The sequence below is a fragment of the Heteronotia binoei genome, chromosome 1 (genome assembly GCF_032191835.1).
Source record: "Heteronotia binoei isolate CCM8104 ecotype False Entrance Well chromosome 1, APGP_CSIRO_Hbin_v1, whole genome shotgun sequence".
NCBI classification, from domain to species: domain Eukaryota; kingdom Metazoa; phylum Chordata; class Lepidosauria; order Squamata; family Gekkonidae; genus Heteronotia; species Heteronotia binoei.
The window spans coordinates 106,892,262-106,920,166 of NC_083223.1; the positions used below are offsets into that span (position 1 = coordinate 106,892,262).

At 42.9% G+C, this 27,905-nt stretch overlaps 1 protein-coding gene across 1 annotated transcript in view; it reads left to right on the forward strand.

The window, feature by feature from the left end:
- SLC35F1 (solute carrier family 35 member F1) overlaps positions 1–26,563 on the forward strand; it is a 369,791-nt gene extending 343,228 nt beyond the window's left edge. The window contains exons 7-8 of the mRNA XM_060238608.1: positions 2,453–2,607; positions 26,050–26,563. Of these exons, the coding sequence (XP_060094591.1) occupies positions 2,453–2,607; positions 26,050–26,265 (371 nt within the window). The 3' untranslated portion in view covers positions 26,266–26,563. The remainder of the gene's footprint in view (positions 1–2,452; positions 2,608–26,049) is intronic.
- The last annotated feature ends 1,342 nt before the right edge of the window (positions 26,564–27,905 follow it).

A 27,905-nucleotide genomic window follows, 5' to 3' on the forward strand; every position in this document is an offset into this window, starting at 1 on the left:
GTCTTCCATAAAACCAGTCCCTGGTGCCAAAAAGGTTGGGAGCCACTGGCTTAGAGTATAGAACACACAACACTTCAGTGCAATTATTTGTATACAATCTTACTCATTACAGTGGAGCAAATCTTTACAATGGAGATCTACTCGCTTCTAAAAGCTCCTGTGCTTCTAAAAGCACAGATGATCTCTGGTGACTCCCCATGTTCCAACTATGAACCACTAGCTGTGCTGAGCCATTTCACGTTAGCTTTATCAGCCTGTTTCTTATAAATGTATTTGTTGAAGATACATTTTTCTGTGTTTTTAATAACATGAACTGGGTATATACAGCTTTAAGTGGAATAGGGACATGTCACCGCTGATGCTAATTTACAGTTTTTAGATTGTGAAATCTCTGGGCGCCCTTCCTGGACGCTTTGGAGAAAGCAGCTTAACCTGCTTGACTCAATGTGTATGAGATTACGTATGAATGGGTAAGATTTTTTTGTTTGGAAGACTTTATACTATGTTAAAATATTTTTGCATACTTTTGCATTTACGATATTTATTATCATATAGATGATATTAGCTTTTTCAATCCCTGGCTTATTCACCTGACAAAGCTATTGTGAAACGGCTCAGCATAGCTAGCGGTCCATTGTCAGAACATTCAGGGAGACCAGAGATCATCTGTGCACATCCAGAGGAGCTTTTAGAAGGAAGTAGATCTCCATTGCAAAGACTTTGCTCCAGTGTGATGAATAAGATTGTGTACAAATAATTGCATTAAAGTTTTGTGTTGGGGTTTTAGTCTTCGAGTCAATTTGTATGAAGATATTGAGCTGTATACTGTTCAGCCTTTGTGACTGATATGCAATCTGCACTTTTGAAACCATTTCACATTATTCTTCAACATGGGTAATGAAAGCATGAATAACTAATGAAAAATGTTGAACTCTTTCAAAAAGACTTATTTGGAGCTTAGCATACCTGTCCAAACTCAGTAACGATTTGGACACATTAATAGGGATGAGCACAAACCAGGAAAATGGAGGTTCATTGTGGTTTGTGTTGCCTCACAAGCCATGAATTTTCACAAACCTTCCTGTTTACCAAACTGGTTAATTTTTTAAGGTTCATGATGCTGTAGAATGGCTTCCCTGAAGGATAGAGTTGCCAAACTCAGCATGAGTCTCCAGGTGACTCTTCTCTCCAACTGCCCTCCAAGTTTGATGAGGATTGGCTTGGGGGGGCGGGGCTTGAGCAGAAGGACAAGTGCCTCAGAACCCTGAGTAAGCACACTCAGTGTTCACACTGAGGAATGACTTCCAGTTCCCTTACCTCTCCGCCTCTAACTCCCTTTCTGCTTAACTGCCTGCTGCAAAGTAAAAACAGCTGTGTGTGAGCAGGGGTATCCATGCATTCTGCTCCCATAGAACAAAACGGAAACACTCTTGTTGGCAGCATATCAAGTACCTATGAAGGTATGTCATACAAATCCAGACATTTGTCCCTTCTACCTATGTATTGTCTTCCTTGGACAGAGGCTCTCCAACATCTCTGGAAGACGTATTACCCAAATGGGCTGCCCACAGTCAGTTTATTGGGCATCCCAGGTATTGAATTTTGGGACTTCCTGTAATAAAAGTATATGATCCACCAGTAAGCTATGTCTCTTCCTTCAGCATATTAGTTTTATCGTTATTTTATTTTAAGAACTTATATCCTACCTGCTTGAAGGCAGTGTACAAATTAAATAAAAATTGGAAAATAAGTAACAATTACTGAAATTAGACAATTTTAAAAAGTAATGCAGAGCCAGTAGTTAAAACACAAGGTTGCATCCTATGAGCCCTGAACAAAAGGAATGAATGGAATTGTCTGTGCATGTACTTGTTTTATCCCAGAGTTATTTATATTGGGTTCTCAGATCTTTCCCCTCTGTTGAATGAAATATTTTGTTAATTTTGTATTTCAAAATGTCTCAAGTGCCATTTTCACTAATTTAAGTTAAAGGGTGATTCCAACCCTTCTCTCAAGTTCCTGGGCTGAACCAGCAGTAAAACATCAGTCTGAGACAGAGTGGGACAACCAAAGTTATACTGAAAAGAAGAAGCAAACCACTAGGGTGGCTCATTCTGAAAGGGAGAGAAAAACAGAGGCAAAATCTTGTTTCTGAGTGAAGGAGGTAGATGGGGAGTTCCACATCCAAGGCACTGCTACAGAAAAGGCCTTTCTATAGTAACTACACACTACTAGCTACACCTCTATGTTTAAGGTGGTTAAACCATCTCCTCTCTTAACTGAAGGAATAAAGCAATTCTATTGTTTTTAAAATGGCACTTTCTCCCCACAACCCAATTGTGAGAAAATCTTAAAATCTCTCATACAGTGATAGATTATTCATTTTTTCTCTTACCACATGGGCAGGTTGTGGAAGTTGCTTAATTCTTTTTTGCTTTGTTTCTTCTCACAGGGTTGCTGTATGTTGGCTTTAGTGCCTGTATGTTTGGCCTCTACAGCTTTATGCCTGTGGTCATCAAGAAAACCAGTGCTACAGCAGTCAACCTCTCCCTACTTACAGCCGACCTATATAGCCTTTTCTGTGGACTGTTCCTCTTCCACTACAAGGTAAACAGAACAAACTGTGCATTTGAATAATTGATTACTCTCTGTTCAAACACAGTGCTAATGCAGAGAAATCAATGCAGGCAGAACAATGACAAATTTCTACACTGTCTACATATTACTTTTACCCATGGCTTTTCTTGTAGCAGGAACTCCTTTGCATATTAAGCCACACACTCCTGATGTAGCCAATCCTCCAGGTGCCTACAGGGTTCTTAGTACAGGGCCTACAGTAAGCTCCTGGAGGATTGGCTACATCAGGGGGTGTGGCCTAATATGCAGATTTCCTGCTGCAAAAACAGCCCTGCATTCTACGCATCATTTTACTGGCTCGTGAATCCATCACAATTAATTCTGTGATCATTGTGAACCTTGTGGAGTGGTACACCCCCCTTGGTGCTTTGCTGTTAAAATGTAGCCAGTACACAAGGAAGCATATGCTGGAGGATGGTGGAAGAAAACTAGGGATGCCACAAATTTCTTAGTGAACTTATTCAGTTGTCAAACATATATAGTTTGATATAATCAGAGTATGAGCTGATCAAGGATACATTCAGTTTACATCAAGGAGCTCAAAACAGCTTGTCATGATTCTAGGTCTAGTGCAGCCTACAGGCTCCAGGGAAGCCTGTATTGGAGCAGTAACCAGGCCTACATTTCCCAGGATCCCTTCTGTCCTTCTGATTGGGAAAGCAGAAGTTCTAGAGGGAATACTTACTCAATGGAAAATAGAGGAGTGGAACCTGTGAGGAAACAATAAAAGTCCTAGCTAGATAGGGAGGGTTGTTTTTTTTCTGGAGAGGCTGCAGTTGGGAGTGTTCTCTCTGGAAAGGCTGGGCTGGAAGAAGTCTGCAGTCATGAGAGCTTCCTCATCCAAAGAGTGGTGAGTCAGTTGTACCACCTTTACTGTTTCTATCTTCACTACTGCACTAAAAGTTACAACTCACTTGTTTGTTCTTGAGCACTTACAATAAACTTATTGTTGCTATACTGCCTCAGTTTCTACACCTCTTTAGTCACAGATAAAAGGTGCTTGCTGAAAAGGAAGACAGAGGTTGGGTGGGTGCTTTGGGCCCTTCCAGTTAGACCCTTACCAGAGTGGTGGCAGCCAGTAGAAGGCCTTCCCAGATCCCCTTTTCGACACAGCTGCTGAACAAGTTTGCAGCTGCCTGTCAGAAGCCAACTCTGATCCACACACACACACTCCATCAGAAAAATAGCTACACAGTGAAGCTGGAGATCAGAAGCTATTGATTTCTCATCTCCCAGTGAAAAAGGTAGTGAACGTGAGATGGTTCTTTATCCATCTTCTTAAACTGGGCAGAAGCGATGTAAAATGGTTACTTACCCCAGGAGGCCATAAATGAGGATGTTCCCCAAATGGCCCAAATATACATATAACCTGACCAAAGGAGTGTCCTCTCTCTAAGGATTTACTAAGAAAAGAATAATAGCAAAGGGAATTAGCACACTGAATACAGAGGTTGAAACATGCATCCATACACATTGCATCCAAACACATGTTTCAAATTTCATTAGTAGATCAGTAAGAGAACAAGGAGGTGGAAATTGGGGATATTGATTACTTTTTTGATGAAGTTTATGGACCCAATGCAACAACAAGCTTAGATTATACAGTCACCAGGGCTTTTTTTTCCTGGGGGTATGAGGTGGAACAGAGTTTCAGAACCTCTTTGTGGAAACAAAATTCTAAAAAAAAAAAAGTTTAAAAGTTCATGAGGGGCACGCACCTGTGTGTTTCTCCTTTGTTTTCCTCTTGAGAGTTCTGGCACCTCTTTTTCCAGAAAAAAAGCCCTGAGGGCTGCCATTTGTTTGGACTGAATTATGGGGGAAACCAAAGTGAAGGAAATAAAAATATCAAAATTAGAGATCCATGAGAGTTGATATATCCTTCCTAACTGATGGACAGATCTTGTTAGTGTTTGTGGAATACTGAATGTAATTAACTGAGACACTGAACTACCTTTGAACTTGGCAGGAGGAGTGAGCTTGGCTTGCCATTTGTCTTTTCCCAAGCATAGACGTAATTAAATTGCATCCTGGTTTTGAAGTGGTATTGTTAGGGAAATTGCTATGGATCTCCTCTTTAGATGAGGAATTTGTAGAGGAGATTCCTTGGCAGAGCATAGGAGGGGTCTTTTACCTATGATACGGAGGTGCAGCTTTCATAAAGGAGACTCCAGACTAAATATATATTAAAATGAAAATGTTTACTTAGAAAAACATATAAAAACACAAATACAATCACACACAAACAAGGTAAATAATCCATACAACAAGAACTAGGAAACAGAGATGAAACTTTTAGGAACATTGCAGGGTGGGGTGATACAACCTGATCCATGAATCCTTGAAGCAGAAAACATGATGGTGGAGAGTGGCCCATACAGAGTTTGGGGGTGCAAGTCTGTGGTAGGGTAAGACAAGACACACTGAACTGCCATGTGCTTGGCCTTATATTACCTGATTTGTGCCCTCAGGGGATGAGGTCATGTGGTCTGTGACAAGGAGGCCAGCTGACCTGTGACACTGCAGTGATGTCAGAACATGTGACTGCTGATGCCACCGAAAGGGGTGACAGGGGGAGACTCCCAGTAGCTTGAAATGATTAGCAAGTACTGATGGGTTTACCTATTGAAAAACTACCCTAAACAAAGAAAAGAAGTTGGTCAATTTAGAGCCAGATTGCTATCTCATTGTAACACCACAGCAAACACAATGGGGAATATCTACATGACAAGATTACGTTCTGGCCTTCTTTCTAGGTGTCATCCTTGTGTCCAGTGATCTCTTCAATGGCTGGCAGGAACTGGCTTTTTGATATGTGTGGGCATTGCAGCAAGCTCTATTGTCCAACTGCTGGCTCTTCACATTTGCATCTGCATTGGCACACCTGGGCCGTGGTCACACTCACCATTAAGTCCATCCCTAACTCGTTGCTATTATACTTTGCAGCTTTTTTACAACGAATTTCCTGATCAGACATCCCTCCATCCTTCAGTTCTAAGCAGCGTTGGTCCCATTGTTGGTTGATCAGAGGTCTCAACCGGACCGCATTTTTTGAGATGGCATTCCACACTTGCGCAAGCGCAGTACCGTAGCATATCGTGCTTGGCTTTTTTTTTTAAAGGTGCTGGAAAAGGTGGGCGATCTGCCCCCCCCCCATTTAAACACCCGGAAAGGAAGGGGAAGCCCAGGAGTTTTCTTTGCTGTCTCTCCACCTGGTGGGGAGACAGCAAAGGTTGGTAATCTTCCTTCCCCCCCCCATTTAAACACCCCGCCGTGGTGGTTAAATTGTGGGGGGAGCATGGCAACTCTCTTTGCTGTCTCTCCGCCTGGCGGGGAGACAGCAAAGGTGGGGGATCTTCCTCCCCCCCCCAAAAAAAAAAACACCCCGCCATGGTGTTTAAATGGGGAAGCCCAGGAGTTCTCTTTGCTGTCTCTCCACCTGGCGGGGAGACAGCAAAGGTGGGGAATTTTCTCCCCCCCCCCATTTAAACACCCTGCCATGGTGTTTAAATGGGGGGGCACAGCAACTTTCTTTGCTGTCTCTCCGCCTGGTGGGGAGATGGCAAAGGTGGGTCATCCTCCTACCCTGGCAGGGAGACAGCAAAGGTGGGCAATCTGCCTCCCCCCCCCCCATTTAGGAAAGGTCCCCTGTGCAAGCACCAGTCATTTTCGACTCTGGGGTGACGCTGCTTTCACAAAGTTTTCACGCCAGACCTTTTACGAGGTGGTTTGCCATTGCCTTCCCGGTCATTACACTTCCCCCCCCCCCCCCCAGCAAGCTGGGTACATATTTTACCGACCTCAAAAGGTTGGAAGGCTGAGTCAACAATTGCTGGCACAATGATATCATTTGGAGTGGGCTCTCGCAGGGAAGCGTATGTGCGCTTGCGACGAGTCGGCTACAATGGAGCATTCGAAACATAGAAAGTACGCGCGGGAGTCGTCGAAAGCATTCTTATTCCGGATTTAATGTACTATCAAAAAAGTCCACGTGTCGGTCATGGCAGTTCGGGACATGAACGAGCCAATGACCATTGCCAGATGCTGATGTTTGGACAACTGCATAAAATCTGACATGCATCTGGCTTTCATCCATGCCCATCTCGGCAGTTTATGTGCATCTAACCTCGGCCCTGGAGTGTTTTCTTAGCTTTGTCCTCATGAGCAACAGTCCGGTTTCCGTCCGGGTCATGGAGCGGAGACGGTGCTGGTCGCTCTGATGGATGACCTCCAGCGGCATCTGGATCGAGGCGGCTCGGCGGTGCTGGTGCTGTTGGACCTATCGGCGGCGTTCGATACGGTCGACCACCGGCTGCTGACTTGCTGTCTCGCCAACGTGGGGATTCAGGGGTTGGCCTTACAGTGGCTCTCCTCGTTCGTTGATGGTCGGGGACAAAGGGTGGCAATTGGGGGTGAGCTGTCCCAGAGGCACGCGCTGGATTGTAGGGTGATTGTAGAGATTTTTTTTTTTTATGCAGCCCCATTAGGGTTGCCAAGTCCAATTCAAAAAATATCTGGGGACTTTGGGGGTGGAGCAGGAGACTTTGGGGGTGGAGCCAGGAGACATTGGGGTGGAGCCAGGAACAAGGGTGTGACAAGCATAATTGAACTCCAAGGAAGTTCTGGCCATCACATTTAAAGGGACAGCACACCTTTTTAAATGCCTTTCTTCCATAGGAAATAATGAAGGATAGGGGCACCATCTTTTGGGGCTCATAGAATTGGACCCTCTGGTCCAATTGTTTTGAAACTTGGGGGGTATTTTGGGGAGAGGAACTAGATGCTATACTAAAACTTTGGTGGCTCTATCTCAAAACATAGCCCCCCCCAGAGCCCCCAATACCTGCAGATCAATTCTCCATTATTCCCTATGGGAATCATTCTCCATAGGGAATAATAGAGTGCCCAGTAGACATTTCCCTCACCCCCCTTTCTAAAGCAAGGGGAGGGCCTCCAACCCAGGGAATCCCCTGCCCCCTTCGTCTCTCACACACACAAATACTTACTGGCTGCAGAACTTTACTTGCTCTGAAAACGAAAGCAAAACAAAGGGAGGAGCCATTCTCCAACGAAACTGGTACTGACCCTTTCCCATGAAGCCCTTCCTGTTTCCTGCTTCCTGCTCAGCCTTAAATGCACACATTTTAAAAATGGACCTGTTTGCAGGTTTCTAAGCCTGCAGGAGCTCTAAAACTACATGGTGACTGTGAGGGCGGGGCTTCCCCCGCCGGCCAGCTGGCTGGGGGCGGGGGGAAGCCTGTAAAAATGGGGGATTGGGAAGCCTAAGCCCCATGTATTTATCAGAAGTTTTTGTTGCAAGATACAAAGGGTTAGCTCTAGGAATCACCAGAAACTCTATGGATTTACCATAGAGTTTTCTGGAGATTCCCAGAGCTATCTCTTTGTGACTTGCAACAAAAACTTCTGATAAATACATGAAGCTGCATTTTTTTAAAAAAATCCCACAATTCTGTTCCCTGCCCCCCACAATCCTCCCACTGATTTCCAAGCACTGTCCTGTAATTTGTTTGTGTTTCTCTTACATTGGCTTTATAGTAGGAAGTCCATTTTTTAAAATTAGTATTAAATGCCCTAAAATATTTTTTTTATTCATGTCTGTTTGCTCTGCATGTTTTCCACTATCTGAAAAGCTGTTCTGCTTCCATCCCTGCTGCGCCGCTTACTAGCTGCACTAATCTCTTTGTTTTATAGCAGATTGGTAGAAAGTAAATGGCTTTATGCTAAAACAGAATTAACGGATGATCTTAGTGCTTCTTGCAGAATGTAATTTTATAAGGATTTCTAGTAACTGTTGTGATTTCCTGCTCTCCATAATACTTTCCTCACTCAACAGCTTTAATGCACCTACAGCAGTAAATTTCTGGAAATAAAGGGAACACTAGGAAAGTAGCATTAGCAAGTTTTAGACTAGAGCCTTGGCAACTAAATTCCTCCCCCCACCTCTGCAATTACATTTGAAGTATTTTGTTAGTGCCTCACCTTCCTATATCAGGGAATTGCATTATCTGAAGTATGTTTAGAAATGAACCTCTGTCAATATGTAAGATGTAACTCCTCATGCTACAAGGTTGCCAGTCTCCAGGTGGCAGCAGGAAGTCACCTGGAATTACAACTGATCTTCCAGTTACAGAGATCAGTTCCCCTGGAGAAAATGGCTGCTTTGTAAGGTGGACTCTGTGGCATTATACTCCATTGAGATCCCTCCCTTCCCCAAATCCCGCACTCTCAAGGCTCCACATTCAAAATCTCTAGGAATTTCTCAACCCAGAGCTGGCAATCTTAGCAGATTGGCTCTGCATGGGTTTGTTTTTTTTTAAAATGGTACTGCAACTTGCAGACAATTCTAATAGATTTTTTTATATTGTGGGAAATTAATTATTTGTGGCTTGTACTTTGAGTTTGAATGAACAAGCCAATGGTGTTTCTTTTATTTGATAAAAAGTTCAGAACTGATTCAGAACAATGGATTATGTGTAGCAGAATTTTTAAAAAAATCAGTAGTAATGTATCTTGGAAGCATAGCTATAAGAAGCAAAGGGCTGCCTATTCTCAGTTTTCTCCACCGTAGCAAAGAATTATGTGTTCATTCTAGCTGCTCACTGCTGCTTTTCTGCCATTGGAAAGGCTGCTGCAGGTTCATACCTCTCCAGATGTAGTTAGCTCTTACATTATCACTGGAAGCAAGGTCCAGCAGTAGTTCTCAGCATCCCTTAGGGGGGAACTGGAAAGGGGAGAATGACAAACTAGGTGTTTCTTCTGGCCAGTAGAATGCTCTTTTCCAAGCACAGAATCTTTCTTTTTCCTCAGTGCAAAGGTGGCTGGGACAACTACTGCTTTTTTCTCGGTATGGGACATTATTAAGGAATAGGGTTGCCAAGTCCAATTCAAGAAATATCTGGAGGCTTTGGGGGTGGAGCCAGGAGACTTTGGGGGTGGGGCCAGGAGACATTGGGGGTGGAGACATGAGCAAGGTTGGAACAAGTACAATTGAATTCCAAAGGGAGTTCTGGCCATCACATTGAAAGGGACTGCACCCCTTTTCAATGCCTTCCCTCTATTAGAAATAATGAAGGATAGGGGCACCTTCTTTGGGGACTCATAGAATTGGCCCCCCTGGTCCAATCCTTTTGAAACTTGGAGAGAGTTTTGAGGAAAGGCATCAGATGCTGTGCTGCAAATTTGGTGCCTCTACCTCAAAGAACATCCCCCCACAGAGTCCCAGATACCTGCAGATCAATTCCACATTATTTCCTATGGGAATTGTTCTCCATAGGGAATAATAGAGTGCCGAGTAGACATTTCCCTCCCCCCCCACTTTCTAAAGCATTCTGAAGTGGGGGAGGGCCTCCAAACCAGGGAATCCCCTGCCCCCTCCCTCTCTCTCTCTCTCTCACACACACACATTAACTGGGTCTGGTTCCTCTACAACTTTACCTGCTCTGAAAATGAAAGCAAAAGAAACGGAGGATCTGTGCTCTGATAAAACTGCTGCTGACCCTTCCCCATGAAGTGCTTCCTGTTTCCTGCTTCCTGCTCAACTTTAAAGGCACACATTTTAAAAATGGACCTGTTTGCAGGTTTCTAAACCTGCCAGAGCTCTAGAAGTACATGGTGACTGTGGGGGCAGGGGGAAGCTTGTAAAACTGGGGGATCCCCCACTGGGACCTGGGGATTGGGAAGCCTATTAAGGAACTAGGAATAAGGCCCAATGTGGAGAAAAATACAGTGGGCTCTAGAAAGAGGATCTGAGTGTGTGCCCCCCACCCTGGCTGTCTTCCCACCCACCCCTCCAACTATCCCCACCCACACCCACCTCTTCCTCTCAACTACCCCCACACTCTTGACACTCCACTATTTCCCCCACCTGTGACATTCATTCACACACACCCACCCTTGCTGTCTTCCCACCCACCTCCAACCTTTGGCCTTCACTTGCCCCCCACCCTTTCTGTCTTCCCATCCACCCTGCAGCTGCAACAGATGGTGACTTTCCTCCCCTGCATGTGTGTGTGTCCCTGTGTTTCTGGTGGCTCAAATCCTTGAAAGAGGCCCAGAATGGAGACAATAATTAGGGCAGGTGTGGGGGAGGTGGGGATGACAACAGTCACATAGATGCTGTGGGGACCAAAGCAACTTACATCATTCTCCTCTTCCCCTTTTGATCTGCGCATCAACCCTGTGAGGTGGGTTAGGCTGGAAGTCTGTGAGTGGTCCAGAATCACCCAGTCAGCTTCCACAGCAAGAACCTGGGTCTGGCAGGCCCTGCTCTGAAGTGCTAACAGCTGCACTACACTGGCTGTCATGGGAGGCTGACCTCAGCAGGGTATAATGACACAGAGGCCACCATTTTCTCCAGGGAGCTGATCTCTGCCATCTGGAGAGCAGTTGTAATTCTGGGTGATTGAGCAACTGAAAAAAGAGCAACGCAGATAATGGAGCAGGGAAAAGGTTACATAGAACCTCTGCAAAGACCAGTCTCAAAAAATACAAACTATAATTTTCTATTAAAATATATATGATTTCTCAACCAATATTCACATATAGTCAAAATGTACAGTTTAAACAAACCAAGAAATGTCAACCTCTGCACCCAAAGTCTCCCAAAGTGCAGATAAATTGGATTTATATCCCATCCTCCACTCCGAATCTCAGAGTCTCAAAGCGGCTCACAATCTCCTTTATCTTCCTTCCCAACAACAGACACCCTGTGAGGTGGGTGGGGCTGAGAGGACTCTCATAGCAGCTGCTCTTTCAAGGACAACCTCTGACAGAACTATGGCTGACCCAAGGCCATTCCAGCAGGTGCAAGTGGAGGAGTGGGGAATCAAACCCGGTTCTCTCAGATAAGAGTCCATGCACTTAACCACTACACCAAACTGGCTCTCTCTAAATGTCTGTGTATTCTTATCAGATGGGTACAGGTGACTTTTCTAATGGTAAAGTTCTCCACGGAGACCAGTGCTCCAAATGACTTCTTCAGTACAGCTAGGCACCAAGAATCATACGTGACGCGATCATACTTTGTCCCACATTTCGCATTTGCTTCTACGAGCTTGTACAGATTGTAAGGATAACGGGGAGGGGCAGCAATAGCTGAAGGAATAGAGTAGAAATTTACTGACCCTGGGTCAGGCACAGTGTTTCAGCATACAAACCAGGATGAATTAAGGACGTTTATGTTTCCATTCCTTGTTAATTCAAGGAAACCTCATTCCCATACTGCAATATGAATTCACATTTAGCCTCTTCACAGTGTCCTGCTGGCAGTCTTTCACGCTAATTTTCAGTTCCGCTCCAAGGGATTTAGTAGCCATTTTTTCTCAGTGTTAATGTTAATTTAGGCTTCATATGTTCTTATGATTTTCATTTGCAAACCATATGCTGAATTTTAGTTATTATAAGAAAATTGCATTCCCACTAGATTACATAAAACCATTTATCTCACATTCTCCATTAGCAAAGCCATGCATACTGAGCGAATTCAGCATCAACAGGTCTGGTCACACTGTGTTATGTCATTAACCAGCAAGCCAACCACAAAAAATTATATTCCATATTGGAAAGATCACATTCTGCAAGGCAGATAACTAGGATGTTTTGGAGGTCACCATACGTCAGAAGCAACTCGATGGCACTTCGCACACAATGCAAAATATGAGTTGGAAAAAGCTATACTTTTAAAAGCTTAAAAGGGTGAAAATTGTTGGGAAAGTAATGTAAATGCACGGAAAAGCTGGCCTTTGTGCTTTTCAAGGTGTGATAGCACTAAATATTTCTTGGGGGATATAGAGGTGGGACATGATGAAGTAGATGGCAGTATTTTTATTTTATTGAACTGAATGCTCTCAGTTGTTCTCCCAGTCTGACATCACAATCCAGCCCAACCCTCTTCAAATCAGGACCAAACTAAACATTGCAAAACCACTGAGTGCCATATGGGCCCTCTGGTGCAAAGCAGTTTCAGAAGCTTGCCTCTCTTGCATGGGTTGGGAACCTCCTTGGGATGGAGAGTGACATGGAGGGTCTTTCAGGATAAAATTAGTGGACAGGGATGGGTTTGGGATTCCATATCTTCTTTGGCACTATCAACTGCTCCTTTCTAAGGAGAGTGGAGAAGTGCAGTGCCAATTGGGCTAATTTTACATGGTCTGTGGCTACATGGTAACCTGTGGTTTGGCTGCCTGCAGGCTTGTTCCTGGTGGCCTCTCAGCTTGGACACAGCCCACAGAATCCTAAGCTGAAAAGCTAGGAGTGGCATGCAGGGCACCAGATTCCACAGTACTAGATTCTAGAGGCTTGCAATGGTGCCTGGCTCTCTCTCACACTGCCTAGCTGTAGAGATGCCTGCTTCTCCCATTCCTTTGCTCAGTATAGGCTTCCCTATCCCCTGCTGGGGGCAAGGGACGCCCTGGCTTGTGACCCCCTCCCCTACTTGTCAAAAATCCGGAGGCAGGGGACAAAATGATGGCCATTTGTGATGCTCTAGGATTACTCTCTACGGTACCATAGAGACAAAGGCTAGAGCGGCACAGGGAGAGTCCTCCAAAGGAGCCATGTGCACTGCTGAGTTGGTTCCCCCTAGGGTGTGCTGGCACACAGCATTGATTATCGTTGTTGCCACTATCCCCAGCCAGTGCACAGGTCTCTGACTGTGAGAGAAAGGCTGCCTGAGAATGTTGGGTGAGGGGGGGGGGGGACATGTATGTCTGTTTGCCTGCCTTTGAGAGAGAGAGGCTGCCTGAGAATGCAGAGGGGTAGGGAGACAGAAAAGAACATGTGTGTTTGTTTGCCTGCTTGTGAGAGAGAGTCTGCCTGAGAATGGGGTGGGGATGGAATGAAAAAGAACATGTGCATATGTTTACGTTCTGGGGCTGTCCAGGCTATTGCTGGTTCCGGGAACTATCCAGGAAGAGAAAGGAAGGAAGAAAAAGTGGAGCTGGAAGTGATCAGCAGGCAGCAGTAAGTTCTCCTGTTTTTTGCCCAGCAGCTGAGCCTAAGGACTGGGACTTGAGATAGGTTGTCTGACTGGGCTGTTCTTCAGGAGAGGAAGAGGATTCCCCTGGCAATAAGAAAAGCCAAAGCAGAGCATGAGGGGACTTAACTTGTTCTTGAGTAATCTTGCTGCACTCAGCAAAGGCTTAATCCCCCCCTCCTCATAAATTGAGAACAAAACAATGTGCTTTCCCCAATTCCTTTGCAGATTTGGGTTGGAAAATAACAACGAGGACATGGGGGAGAGCTGCTTAACAGTGCTAGGTTCAGCCCTTGACATCTCTAGTTAAAGGTGTTTGATAGACACATCTTGACATTATTACTGTCAATCAAAATACAATTAGTATTATTTAGTGCACAGTTCTGCTACAGATAAAACAGTGTTCTTCCAATTATGTTCAGTTGTTCTGCTAAAACTCTAGAAGAAACCTAACTGGTCCACCAATTTCAGTTTTGTACAATGTTCTGTGGATGCTAGGAGGACTGGACTGCTGTGCCCATCATGTAGGGTTGCCAGCCCCAGGGTGGCTCCTGGAAATCTCCTGGAATTACAGATTACAGAGCTAAATTCCTCTGGAGAAAATAGTGGCTTTAGAGGGTGGACTCCAGCATTATATCTCACTGAGATCCCTCAGGAATTTTCCAGTTGAAAGTTGGCAACCTTACCTCCATGTCTCTTCAGAGGCTGCTGATGTTTGCTTTCTTCTGTCCATAACAGACGGTGGGTGGGTTCACAGTCAATCTGTCAGGGGTGGGTTTTGACAACAACCCTGGAAGGTAGGCTATCTTCATCTCTCAGATAGGGTGGTGGTACAGAAAGACACCCTTCAAATGTAATTAAGGTGTGTCCTGCAACACCTTAATTTTTAATAGACATTTTATGTAAGAGGTATTCAAAGACATAAAATAAGCAGCAGGCCAAGGAGCCATGAAGTGTGGGAAGTACAGGATGGGCTGTTGTCTTATAATGTTATAGTTCTATATTAAATTAGATGTTGTAATTGAAATGTTATGTTCTAATAGCAATGTCTAATAGCTGGGTGGGTGGGTGTGAGTGTATGTGTTCAAGGCAGTGCAAGGGGGGAGAGACGCATGGGGGAATGAAAAGGTCAGCTCTTGAGGGGAGAAAAGGCAAATCATTGCTGGCTTGTGGTATCTCCTGGCACAGGAGTGGCCAAACTTGCTTAATGTAAGAGGCACATAGAATAACCATCAGATGTCTGAGAGCCACAAGACAAGGAAGGAGGGAAGGAAGGAAGGAAGGAAGGAAGGAAGGAAGGAAGGAAGGAAGGAAGGAAGGAAGGAAGGAAGGAAGGAAGGAAGGAAGATGGGGGAGGGAGAAGTAGAAAGAAAGGAACTTTAAATGCGTTCTCCAAGCCACCGGCTGGCTTGGCTTGAGAAGTGATTTAAAAAGACAAATGCCTTCTCCAAGCTGGCCAACCAGGCAGTGGGGGCTTCAAGAGCCACACAATATGTATGAAAGAGCCACATGTGGCTCCCAAGCTGCAATTTGGCCACCCTGTCCTGGCAGATAAATGTTAACAAGGAAGCTATTGGCATGAGGGAGGGATTGTTCCTGGGTTTGTATCTCAATATGTAGTTCTGAGTGTAGTTCTGATAGACCGCCGTTATATGTTTTATATGTTTTATTATTCTACTGTTTAACTGTGTAAGATGTTAGATTTTTATGTGTTGTGAGCCGCCCTAAGCCACTTCGGTGGGAAGGGCGGGATATAAATAAACTTGAACTTGAACATGTATTTCTGCTATATTTCTCTCTTTAAAGAATACAAATTAATGACACTTGTGAACGAAGTATAATTGCATTAACAATCTCAGATGTTTATTTTGGGGAAATGTTAACAAATATAATAAACTGATAGGTTTATAGCTATTTGCTATGATTGATGGCTATTAGTCTCAGGTACAGGTTGCCAAACATAAGGACATAGCTGTAACTTATCTGTCTGGGTCAGTCTTTGGAGGTGCTTTCTGAGGTAGAATCATAGAGTTGGAAGGGACCTCCAGGGTCATCAACCCCCTGTACAATGCAGGAAGCTCACAGATACCTCCCCCTAAATTCACAGGATCTTCATTGCTGTCAGATGGCCATCTAGACTCTGTTTAAAAACCTCCAAGGAAGGAGAGCCCACCACCTCCTGAGGAAGCCTGTTCCACTGAGGAACCGCTTTAACAGTCAGGAAGTTCTTCCTAATGTTGAGATGGAAACTCTTTTGATTCAATTTCAACCCATTGGTTCTGGTCCTACCTTCTGGGGCCACAGAAAACAATTCCACACCATCTTCTATATGACAGCCCTTCAAGTACTTGAAGATGGTGATCATATCCCTTCTCAACCGCCTCCTCTCCAGACTAAACATGCCCAGCTCCTTCAACCTTTCTTCATAGGACTTGGTCTCCAGACCCCTCACCATCTTCATCGCCCTTCTCCAGCTTGTTTATATCCTTCTTAAAATGTGGTGCTCAAAACTGAACACAATACTCCAGGTGAAGTCTTACCAGAGCAGAGTAAAGCGATACCATCACTTCCCATGATCTGGACATTATACCAATATTACATTTGCCTTTTTAGCCACCACATCACACTGTTGTCTCATGTTCAGTGTATGGTCCACTAAGACCCCTAAATCCTTTTTGTACATACTACTTCTAAGATGTCTCCCCCATCCTATAGCCATGTATTGGATTTTTTCTACCTAAATGCATAACTTTACATTTATCCCTGTTAAAATTCATTTCATTTCTCTTAGCCCAGTTTTTCAGCCGGTCATCCTGTATCCTGTTTCTTTCTTCTACTGTATTTGCAACCCCTCCCAATTTAGTATCATCTGCAAATTTAATAAGCATTCCCTCTATTCCTTCATCCAAATCATTTATAAAGATGTTGAACAAAACAGGTCCCAGGCAATATTCCCTCTAAGCTACAGAGTCTTGTGAGCAAAAATACTACTTTGTGAGCTACTGGTATTAAAGTTGTGAGCTATTGCATAAATTAATGTGCTCTGGGTCATCCTTCCTGAGCTAAGACAAAAATGTGTGAGCTGGAGGCTAAAAATCTGTGAGCTAGCTCACACTAACTCAGCTTAGAGGGAACACTGGTCCCAGGACCGATCCTTGAGGCACTCCACAACAGAATATTATACAACAAAAGAGACTATCTCATACTTTAGGCTTAGTTTGTAGTCTGCTTGCCAAAGACCTTGGTCACCATTGCATTACCCAATTACTTTAGCACATGGATTGGTTCAGTTGGATGGCTGGACTATTCTCTTCCACAAGTATCATCACATAATGCACTAGATTAGCTCTCTCTGCTTACAACATGCTTTTGTTCCACTCATACATTAACATAAGCAGTAGGGGCAAGTTGCCAAACTCCATGTGGTGGCTGGAGTTCTCCTGCAATTGTAATTGATCTCCAACTACAGACATCAGTTTCCCTGGAGAAAAAAGGCAGCTTTGGAGAGTGGACTCTATGGCATCACATCCCTGCTGAACTCTGCCCTCAAACTCCAGGAATTTCCCAATCTGAAGTTGGGAACCCTGATGCTTGTTGATCTGGGTTCTTCCTTTTGTTTTCATGTTTTCAAACCAACCATTTTGATGTAACTGAGTTGTTCTTCTTATTGTTCTGCTAATTGTGCTGAGTGTGCATATCCATTTAATTTGTGCAGATACAGATGCAAACTTAATGCTTTTAATCAATTAAAGAGTGTCACATTCCATCATGAAGAAGAGTTTATAACCTAGGGGGACTGGATGAATTTTCCCATCTCTGAGTCCACTGCCATCTCTTTGCTTTTCTTTGTGAAACAGAGACAGCAGCTGCCAGGATGTCCTTTAGATGACAGAGTATGAATCCACAGTTAAACCTCAGAGGAGGGCAGGAGCTGGTAAATAATATGCTTTCTAAGAAGCCGTTCACAGTAGTGCTGGGATAATAGTACAGGGGGAACACTATGAAGAGACCTCTATATTATCAAAGTACAGCTTGAGTTTTTTCCAAGACTGGTTTCTGTATAATTAATGGTGCCTTTCATTTCAATTTACTATGCATCAACCAGTGAATTGTAAAATAATTTATAATCACCAGTTCTAGTCCATTATCAAAATGTACTGTATAAATAACCTGCTGCTAGAATACTAAAAAGTAATAGGATGTGCTTATGTCCAGGATATCGTACTCTTTCTTTCTGATGCCACCACTTCATGAATATTAACAGATCAGAATATTAAAATAACAACAAAGGCTGTATCAGGCGCAATGGGCAGTGAGTATAGACCTTCTTGAACAACATACATTTCCTCCTACTGGATTCAAAGAAATTTATTCCAATAATTTAAAAAATGTTAGACGTAATTGGTAATGTAATTTTTCAATCTTTTTGACCCTTGCTGTTTTCCCACCTGCTTGACTTTTCATGAAGGCATTGCTGAAATTATTCTGACATTAAAGCAAGCCTGTTTCACACTATCAAGTGTCAGCTGCCATTGGCTTAGCTGCTATGATCTCTCAAAAGACCTGACTAGCCTTGGGGAAATGGAGGGACCCTCATTTATGGCAATCCAGCATGAAATTTCTTTTTCATTATTTTACATTAAGTTATTGTTAAACAAAAAGGAAAAGGGGAAATTTAATAAAAGCTTGTTACAAAGTTTCAGAAAACACAAAAGAAGAGAAATCATTGTTAACCTTCTCAGTCTCTGACATTAGGAACAAAGTCCATCTTTCTGTAAACCTAGCAGCCCTTAAATCTTGATTCCTATGTCTTTGATATGCCATTTTAATGAGAGCAATTTTTCATGTTCTCATAATCCAGTTATTAATATTGGGAGCTATTTAAGATTTCCAACAGTATGTCATACACCAAGCTCATTATGAGGTCTGTTTGAAGCAAGTACACAGTCTTTAAAATAAGAAAATAAACCAACCACTGGATCAGATGGTAAACTTTGGCCTGTTGATTCCAAAATGCACACACACCATGGAATTTCAGACAACACTGTATAGATGCAGATCTGCTGAGCATGAAGGAACAGACACTTCTGTCTGCTTATAAGATGGGGTTTTAATTAACTGCATTTGATCAATTATTTTAAGTACAGAATTACATCTGCACCAGAGCAGTGCTATTATTAGTATGTCCAATATCAGCAGTATGGTTTGTTCTCATATTATTTTGTTGTTGTATGTGTATGTCACTTCTGTATGATTGACAAAAATGAATTCTGTTGTGTGATATCAAGTCTTAAGATATATTATTGTCTGTATCATGGGCTTTGCTTTTGAAAATTAATAGATAATTGATGAGAGAGATGCAGTTTCATTTTTCTTGTCTCCTGTCCTTTTGATAGCAAAAATCTAATTCACTGACAAGAAGATGATTTTGGATTTATATCCCATCCTATACTCTGATTCTCAGAGTCTCAGAGCGGTCACAATCTCCTCTACCTTCCCCTCCCAACACACACACAACAAACACATTGTGAGGTAGGTGGGGCTGAGAGTGCTTTTACAGCAGCTGCCCTTTCAAGGACAGCTTCTATGAAAGCTATGGCTGACTCCAGGCCATCTCAGCAGGTGCAAGTGGAGGAGTGGGAAGTCAAACCCGGTTCTCCCAGATAAGAGTCCGCGCACTTAACCACTACACCAAACTGGCTCTCTCAAGGAGAAAATACAGAGAACAAAAACTGGATTCATGCAAAAAACCCAAAAACCACCAAACCAACAATTTTATTTATTTACATTAAGAACATAAGAAAGTCCTGCCAGATCAGACCAGTAGTCCATCTTGTCCAGTATCATGTCTTACACAGTGGCCAACCAATTCCTCTGGATGGTCAACAACAGGGCATAGAGACCAAGGCCTTCCCCTCATGTTGTCTCCTGGCTCTCAGATTCTGAGGATTAGTGCCTCTGAATGTGGAAGTTCTCCTCAGTCACAATAGCTGGTAGCCATTAATAGACTTATCCTCCATGAATCTAATTCCCTTTTAAAGTTGTTTATTCCTGTGGGCATCACTACATCCTCTGGCCACATTTTAATCACTACCTGTGTAAAGTAGTGTTTCCTTTTGTCTGTACTGACCCTACTGTCCATCAGCTTAATCGGATGCCCTCAAGTTCCAATACTGTGGGAGACAGAATTTTTTTCATTGTCTACTCTCTCCACCCAATGCATAATTTTATAAACCTCAACTACCTTTACCTTTAAAAAAAAAAATCATGGTTCCCCCCCCCCCCTAGTCTTCTTTTTTCTAAACTGAAAAGTCACATACTCTTCAGGCTCTCCTCATAGGAAATGTACTCCAACCTCCTAATCATCTTGGTTGCCTTCCTCTGTACTTTTTCCAGCTCTGCAATGTCCTTTTTGAGATACGATGGCCAGAGCAGTATACAATATTCCAAATGAGTTCATGCCATAGATCTATACAGGCAAAGTAGGCAGTCACCTAGGGTGCCACCTGGCTTAGGGGGCACCACTGAGTGCCCCCACCTAGACGCATTACTCTGGCTCCTGACCACTGTCACCTTGTCTTCTCCCATCACCAAGCTGCCTTCAACAAAGCCAGTCCACCCCCCTCTCCCCGCTTTACGACTTGGTCTCCCACCTCATCCTATCCCACCACCCTCTTTCCTGGTGTGGCCAGCAAGCACTTATTCTCACAATTTTTTTATAACATATCACATTTTTTAAAAAAAATTAAAATTAAAACTCAGTAAATTAAAAATGTGAAAAGTTTCAAGTTTGGTGCTCTTCATTTTCCCTATATTTTTAATAAGGGGGGGGGGGGGGCACCAGTGGATGATTCGCCTAGGGTGCCAGAAAGCCTAGCACTGGCCCTGTATACAGGGGCATTACTATATTGGCCATTTTATTCTCAGTCCCTTTGCTAATAATCCCTAACATAGAGTTTGCCTTTTTTCACTGCTGCAGCACACTGCACTGTCACTTTCATTGAGCCATCCACTACAATCCCAAGATCTTTTCCCCTCTCAGTTTTAGCAAGTTCAGATCCCATTAGCCTACACTTGATGTTGGGATTTCATCACCATATCCTTACCAACATAGAACTTCATTTGCCACACTGCTGCCCACTCACCAAGTTTGTGGAGCTCCTTTTGGAGTTCTTCACAATCAGCTTTGGTTTTCACCATCCTGAATAATTTTGTGTCATCTGCAAACTTGGCTACTACACTACTAACCCCTAATTCCATATCATATATGAATAAATTAAATAGTATTAGCCCCAATACTAATCCTTCTGGCACACCACTTCTTACTTCCCTCCATTGTGAGAGCTGTCCATTGACTCCTATTCTTTGTTTCCTGTAATTTAGCCAGTGTGTAACCCGTAAGAGAACCTGTGATTTCCCAAAATGTGGGAAACTCAACTGCATAATTTTTGGCATCATCAGGCAGGCCATTCCATAACACAAGGGTGACAAGAGAATGCACATGTATGGGCAGTTGTTGATTTTGCCCATTTTCAGGGTGGCATCTGCAGAACATCCCTGCTAAGATGAGCAAAGTTATTATCAAGAAACAAAGGAAGAAAGGAACCAAGGCCATGAAGGGCTTTGTAAGTGATAGTCAAAAACTTAATTGAGGCTGGTAACTGATGGGCAGCCAATGGAGTGGCTGCAGAAAAACAATAATATGCATTCCATCCACTATAGTTCAGTTTACTTCATGTTCTGGGAATATTATTATTTGCATTTCTGAGACCCTGCTCCCCACAGCATTAGTTGCCACTGGTTGTGGAAAGAAACAGTGAACATATGAAACTGCCTCACATAGGGACAGACCAATGGTCTGTCAGTATTGTCTAGCCTGACTGCCAGCAGCCCTTCAGTTTCAAGTCAAGTTATTTCATATCACCTGCTACCAGCAACTTTTAAATGCAACCCCTCATAAGACTCAGAGGGATAGAAATTCCATATACTAACATAATGCAATGCCATGACATTGGTTCTGATTGCATGCTCAGAAGTGATATCATGGCATCATGCAGTACTCTAGGAATTTGCCAGATCTTCATGGTTTTATGTTGTCCCTCCTGTTTTGTTCCCATTGCTCCACTGAGCTGCAATCATAGTGCGCAATAGGGTTGCCAGTTCTGACTCAAGAAATGTCTGGGGACTTTGGGGGTGGAGCCAGGAGACTTTGGGGTGGAGCCAGGTGCAAGGGTGTGACGAGCACGACTGAAATCCAAAGGGAGTTCTGGCCATCACATTTAAAGGGACAATGTGCCTTTTAAATGCCTTCCTTTCATTTGGAAATAATGAAGGATAGGGGCATCTTCTTTTGGGGCTCATAGAATTGGATCCCCTGGTCCAAACTTTTTGAAACTTGGGGGTGTTTTGAGGAGAGGCACCAGATGCTATGCTGAAAATGTGGTGCCTCTACCTCAAAAAACAACCTCCCCAGAGTCTGAGATACCCATGGATTGATTCTTCATTATACCCTATGGGAATCAGTCTCCAGCAGATCTCCCCCCCCCCTGCTTTTTGATAACCCTGAAGCGAGGGGAGGGCCTCCAAATGGGGGGCTCCCCTGCCCCAACTGGGGATTGGCAACCCTAGTGTGAGACCTGCCCCCAACATGTAAAGCAAGTGTTCTGTCACTGAACAACAGCCCCACCCCTTGTAATTGTGGAGTGCAGGGGATGTTCTTTCATACTTTAAAAGATGGGAGTGCTTCATACAGTTGTCTTCCAAATAAGGTGTTCTAGTTCTGGAACTACAAAAGCAGATACCTGCAACAAACAGCAGCTGAAATACATTCACCAGAAACATACATAATTTCTCAGGGTAAACTTAGAATGAAAATCATAGCAAGTTCAGTGGCTGGAGAAGATTAAGATGCAAAACAGTAACTGAGCATTGCAGACCTTAAGACCAACCTCACTATTGCATTCTTTCCAGGTGACTTACACAGTAACCTATGTTGAAATAAATGAGCTGCAGCTGCAAATGGTTTGCCTCTCTTTGCTTAAGAATGTGCTGCATTTGAATGGAGGAGATAAAAAATAGAATTCTCTAGCAGTCATACTGTATGCACACATTGTAAAACTCAGCAAAAAAGGAATAAGCATGAGAGCTGGCAGAATCTGCTATGGTAGCCTTACTCTTAAGCACCATTAGCCTCAAATGTAGCAGCACAGAATTTATTACAGACATCTGGTACTTGTTGTCTACAGGCAACAAAAGGCACTTGGTAACTGATAGAATAAACCACTGCAGAATATTCAAAAGTTAATAATAAATAGGAAGGGAAGACGGCTGTATAGGTGTTCTGTGTTGCCAGTTTCAGCACCATTATGATCACTTAACAAGAAGACCCATACCCACTTTAGCATGGATTTTCTGTAGAGTAATGCTGTCACCATGGATAGCACATATGAATCCCCTTGATCTCTGTCCATAAAACCATAGATGCTAGTAGGAGACTCATGCATGCTGTAGTAATCCACTGTTTTAACAAAAAAACCTCCTCTTTCCTTTTTTGTAATTTTCCCTCACCTGGCTGTCTTATAGATAGTCCAGCTGGGCAGTTCTCTATACATTTGCTCCCATAGAATAAACTATTAGTAAACATTTTCTCATTTGATTAAAGCTTGCAAACTAAGATCAGTGGCGGACTGGCCAGTGTGTCAGCTTGCCCAGTAACAAGTGGGCTCCCTTAAACATTAGACAATGTTAAAAATGTTAATGGCCTTTTAGTAGCTTGAAAATATATTAGACGTTCCAGTGTTATTATTGTAATGCAATGTACTATTACTGTATTATTACTGTAATGTAAAACCTCCAAGTGGGGCCTGGGGATCTCCCGCTTTTACAACTGATCTCCAGCTGGCAGAGATCAGCTCCCCTGCAGAAAATGCAGTCTGTATTTACATTTAGTATCTACTGTATACTGCCAGTAATATGTCCAATATATGTACACTGTAATTACTAAAACATATATATTTATTTCACAAAAGTTTTAATTGTACCTTTTTTCCACTTGTGTATTTTTTAAAAAAAATTATTTGTTTCTTACAAAAATTAAATGATAGCCTTCTAGTTGTGGGTGGGCCCCCTATGTCTCCTGGCAACCAATATTTTTAGATCCAGTCCACCACTGGCTAAAATGATCTGTACTGCCTTTAGCAAAAAGAAAACAGTTATAGAAGAGTTTGGTATACATCCCAGTGTACATATGGTATGGGCTACTACTTAGGTCTGTGTAGTAATACTATATGCATATAAACAGTTTCACATGGTAAGTGCATTAAAACATGATGGAACATACATGGAATGTTTATGTAGGTAAGTGCTTTGTCATTGGCCTGTGTTACATGTTTACATGCACACATTTTCTGGGTCCAGAATACAATAGCGTGTTCTTGAATTCAGTGCAACAAAAATCAATCAGGGTTATAAATTGTGGCTTCAGAGTAGGCGTGTGCAAAAAAAAAAATTCGGGAAAATTCAGATTCAGGGATATTTAGGGTTTAAAAATTCAGGGGCCAGAATATCTCCTGATAGCAGATTTGGTAGCCAAATATGATTCAGGAGATATCTAGCTATGCCTGAATACATGGCTCCATTATACCATGTGGGCCATTGTAGTCAATGGCAAAATAATGTATAATGAATTGTGGCTTATTCTAGTTATTGGTTCTGGCATGGCACACACCCAAAGAAAGAAGCATTCCTATCTATCATAACAAAGCCAAGAGACATCACCGCAAAAATACTCAAGACAGAACCAAGCACTAGAATAAGTACAGTGCAGTGACAGGTTCTCAAGCTGCTTGCTTTTAAAAGAAGACTAGAGGTGATATTTGTGCAACTTATTGCCACTTAAGTTAAGGTTTCTCTTGAGCAGCCTTGATTTCTCAATAGCCTCTTTTAAAACTGAAGTGTCCTGTCCTGATTTCTTACAGTGCAGTGTTAACAGGATTCCCCACAGGTATTTCTTCTATAGGGCTGTGGTTCACTATGCAACACCTTTGCATGTGGGAAGTCCATGTCCCATCTCTGCCGCTTGGCATGAATGTATTCAATGCACTGGTTCTGTGTTGCAGTCCCTACAGAAAATCCCCATCCCATTTTTTTAATCTGAGAGATTCTCTAATTTGAACTAAGGTTCTGGCATTGCATTACCATTGCCACAGTAGCACTTGTTCTACTGGACAATTATGTTCCTTGCAAGCTAGCACCCTCAGCACAGTTGAGTTGACTGGAGATTCTATAGGAGAATCTGACTGCTGCCGGATAGGTTTTCCCATCATAAATGGTGCCCCTAGAGTTCAACCCCCTGGTCCAATCCTTTTGGAAGTTGGGGGTTCTGTGAGGGAGAGGCACTAGAAGCAGCCCTGCAACTTTGGTGCCTCTCACTCAACCCCCCCTTCCCCCCCCAGAGTCACCTCTTTGGGTACCCCTAGAATTGAAACCTGGGGGTTCTGTGGGGGAGAGGCTCCTTCAGCTGCCCTGTAAATTTGGAGCCTCTACCTCAACCCTACTCCCCCACAGCAACAATTCATTATACCCTATTTTGCCATTGACGTCAGTGAATCTGATTCAGCTGTATACAGCCCAAATACAGCTGAATCAGCTGTTTTTCAGGGTTGTATTCAGTTCTGCTGAACCGAATTGACACCCCTACTTCAGAGTTTAGATATAGGTAGTATAGTTGAAATCCACCCTACTTTAGTTTCTGCACATTTTGGTAGACTAGCACAAAGGAAGTTTCTGGTGAATCCTCCTTGCTTTTCACAATGTTATGATTTACCTTATTTGTTGGTTAGATACCTTTTTTTTAAAAAGATGGCAGTAGGGGTGGGGGGTGGGAATTCCACTTCCTACAAAAGAGCTACTTAAGTTGGAGGAAGGGCTCTTTATGCTTGTGGAAGGCTCTGTAGAGGAAGGTTGGATCCATACCAGAGTTTGCAAAAACTTATTTTTTCCTTATTACTTTTCCACTGTGTTGTGTTGGATGTGTGTTTTCTGTCACCAGTTTTCATTGCAGTGTTGTTATTGCTAATTTGTAATTTAAATCCCATTTTTAAATGAGTGAGCCTCAAGGACCTATTCCATATGAATGGAGTGAACAGATGTTTTGGATACGCAAGGCACATCCCATCAAATATATTTACCTATATCTCTGGCCCTTGTTTTGCATGAAGGACACAACAGATACAAATGCATACACTTTTATGACATGCCAGCTAGAAAAAGGCATTAATTGCATAACTTTTGTTTTCACTGGAGATAATTAACAGGATAAGGACATGGAGTCCTAATTATTAGTTACCATTTTCACAGTGTCTTTCATTTTGTGTTAGTTAACCAGCCATGTTTTTACTAGCCTTATCCTTGTTTCTGTTTAGTTTTCAGGACTTTATCTTCTGTCATTCTTTACCATCCTTGTTGGGCTGGTGCTGTACCTCTCCACATCCACATATGTTGCCCAAGATCCAAGAGTGTACAAGCAGTTCCGAAATCCATCAGGACCTGTTGTAGACTTGCCAGTCACTGGGCAGCTGGAACCTTCAGTAACATACACCAGCCTCGGCCAGGAAATGGAAGAAGAACCTCATGCCTGAGTTGCCTAAGCTCAGGCCCTTTCTATCACTGGTGGAGTTTTTATTGCCATTATCTCTGTTGTTCATAGAGAAAGGTATTTACCAGATGCAGTTACTCAGGTGGGCTGCAAGGTAGCAAATAGGGAGGGTTTGTCAAAATATGACCTAATTTGTTTCTAAGTGTGCACAGCAAAGAGCAGTGACACTCAGGCCTTTGCTTAGGGCAGTGGTTTTCAAACTCTTCTGGGGGAGCACTGGGATTCCTCAGAAATTTATCAGGGTGTCCTCATTGAAGAAGTTCAAAAACGGTAGGCAAGTTTTCTTGGGCTTCACTCAGGATGTTCACAATGGGTACAATTTAGAGGGCAGATTTGGTTCATTTAGGGCAAACTGAAGCCTTACATGCTAGTGTCCTGTGTTAGCTGCAAAATCCTTATTAGCACACGAGGGTTTCTCAGCAGACAAGTTGATAAGGGAGCAAAGAGTTTGAGAACCATTGGCAAAGGATACTAGCAGTTGATGTTAAGAAAGGAGAACCACCCAAAAAGACACTCAAACTTAGTTTGTGAAGAGATGTTCAGAATACAAAACTTCCATAGCAGTAGGCATCTCTTGTAGGATACTTTTCTAGCAGCTACACAGTGTTTTATGAAAATCTGTTTGCATAGTTAGGTCCTCATGCACATTGACATACTTAACTGTTGTCCAAAAATTGTTATTTTTTCCCCACAGGAACGGGCCAGTTAGTGACAGGACCTAGATGTAAGAGCTAGTTTGTTTATTTGACTGGATTAGCTACCTGGTTGCCCACCTTTTGTGGAATGGTCTGTTCTGAGAAGCAAGAGGATGGACAACTGCCAGTATTCATCTCTATTCTAGGAATAGGCTAGAAACAAACAAACAAAAATAGCCCATTTTTTAAAAGTTGCAATTCTGAAGTACTTGAAGTTTGGCCTTTTAAAATTTTGCAATGGTCTTGCTGGTGACGGTGGTTCTCCATTCTGTGACAGGAAAATGACATTTCCACTTCAGTGTCTTAAACTTACAGATACAACACAGATTTCTTACACTTTTTAAAAACTGAACTTATACTAAACAGAAGTGCATTTTCTATCTTTATTTATTGTGGGTCTTGTAATTAAGGTGAGATAGAATTAAGTGCTTGTTTTATAAACTTTATGTATACAACACAACCAAGAACAGCTGACCTGCCCTGTCTAGCTCCCAAATTGATAGCAACCCAACTCAAATGGTCCGGGAAATGTTAAGAGCTCAGTATGCCTGTAATCTACGTAAGTCCCTGTCATTCACTCCAGATATCTAGATGGAAGCACACTAAGCTATTGATAACTCTTCTTCTAAGTATTTATTCATTTATTTTTTTACTCATAATATTTGCCATCCGGAACCCTCTTATGTCACTGGCTGATAAAGCTGGCCTTCATGTGATATTCACCACATCCCATATGTACCCTGGAGCACATAACCTTAAGCACCGCCATGTAAAACTTGACCACTACAAAGCAAGTTTCCTCACCTTTTTGCATGTCACCAGTGGCTGCCAGCAGAGATAGAAAACTCGTTTTTGGCTCAGAATTCACAGGACAAGTGATCCTAAATGATAAACCTAGGATGAAGTGGGAAATATGCTACAGTTAAGT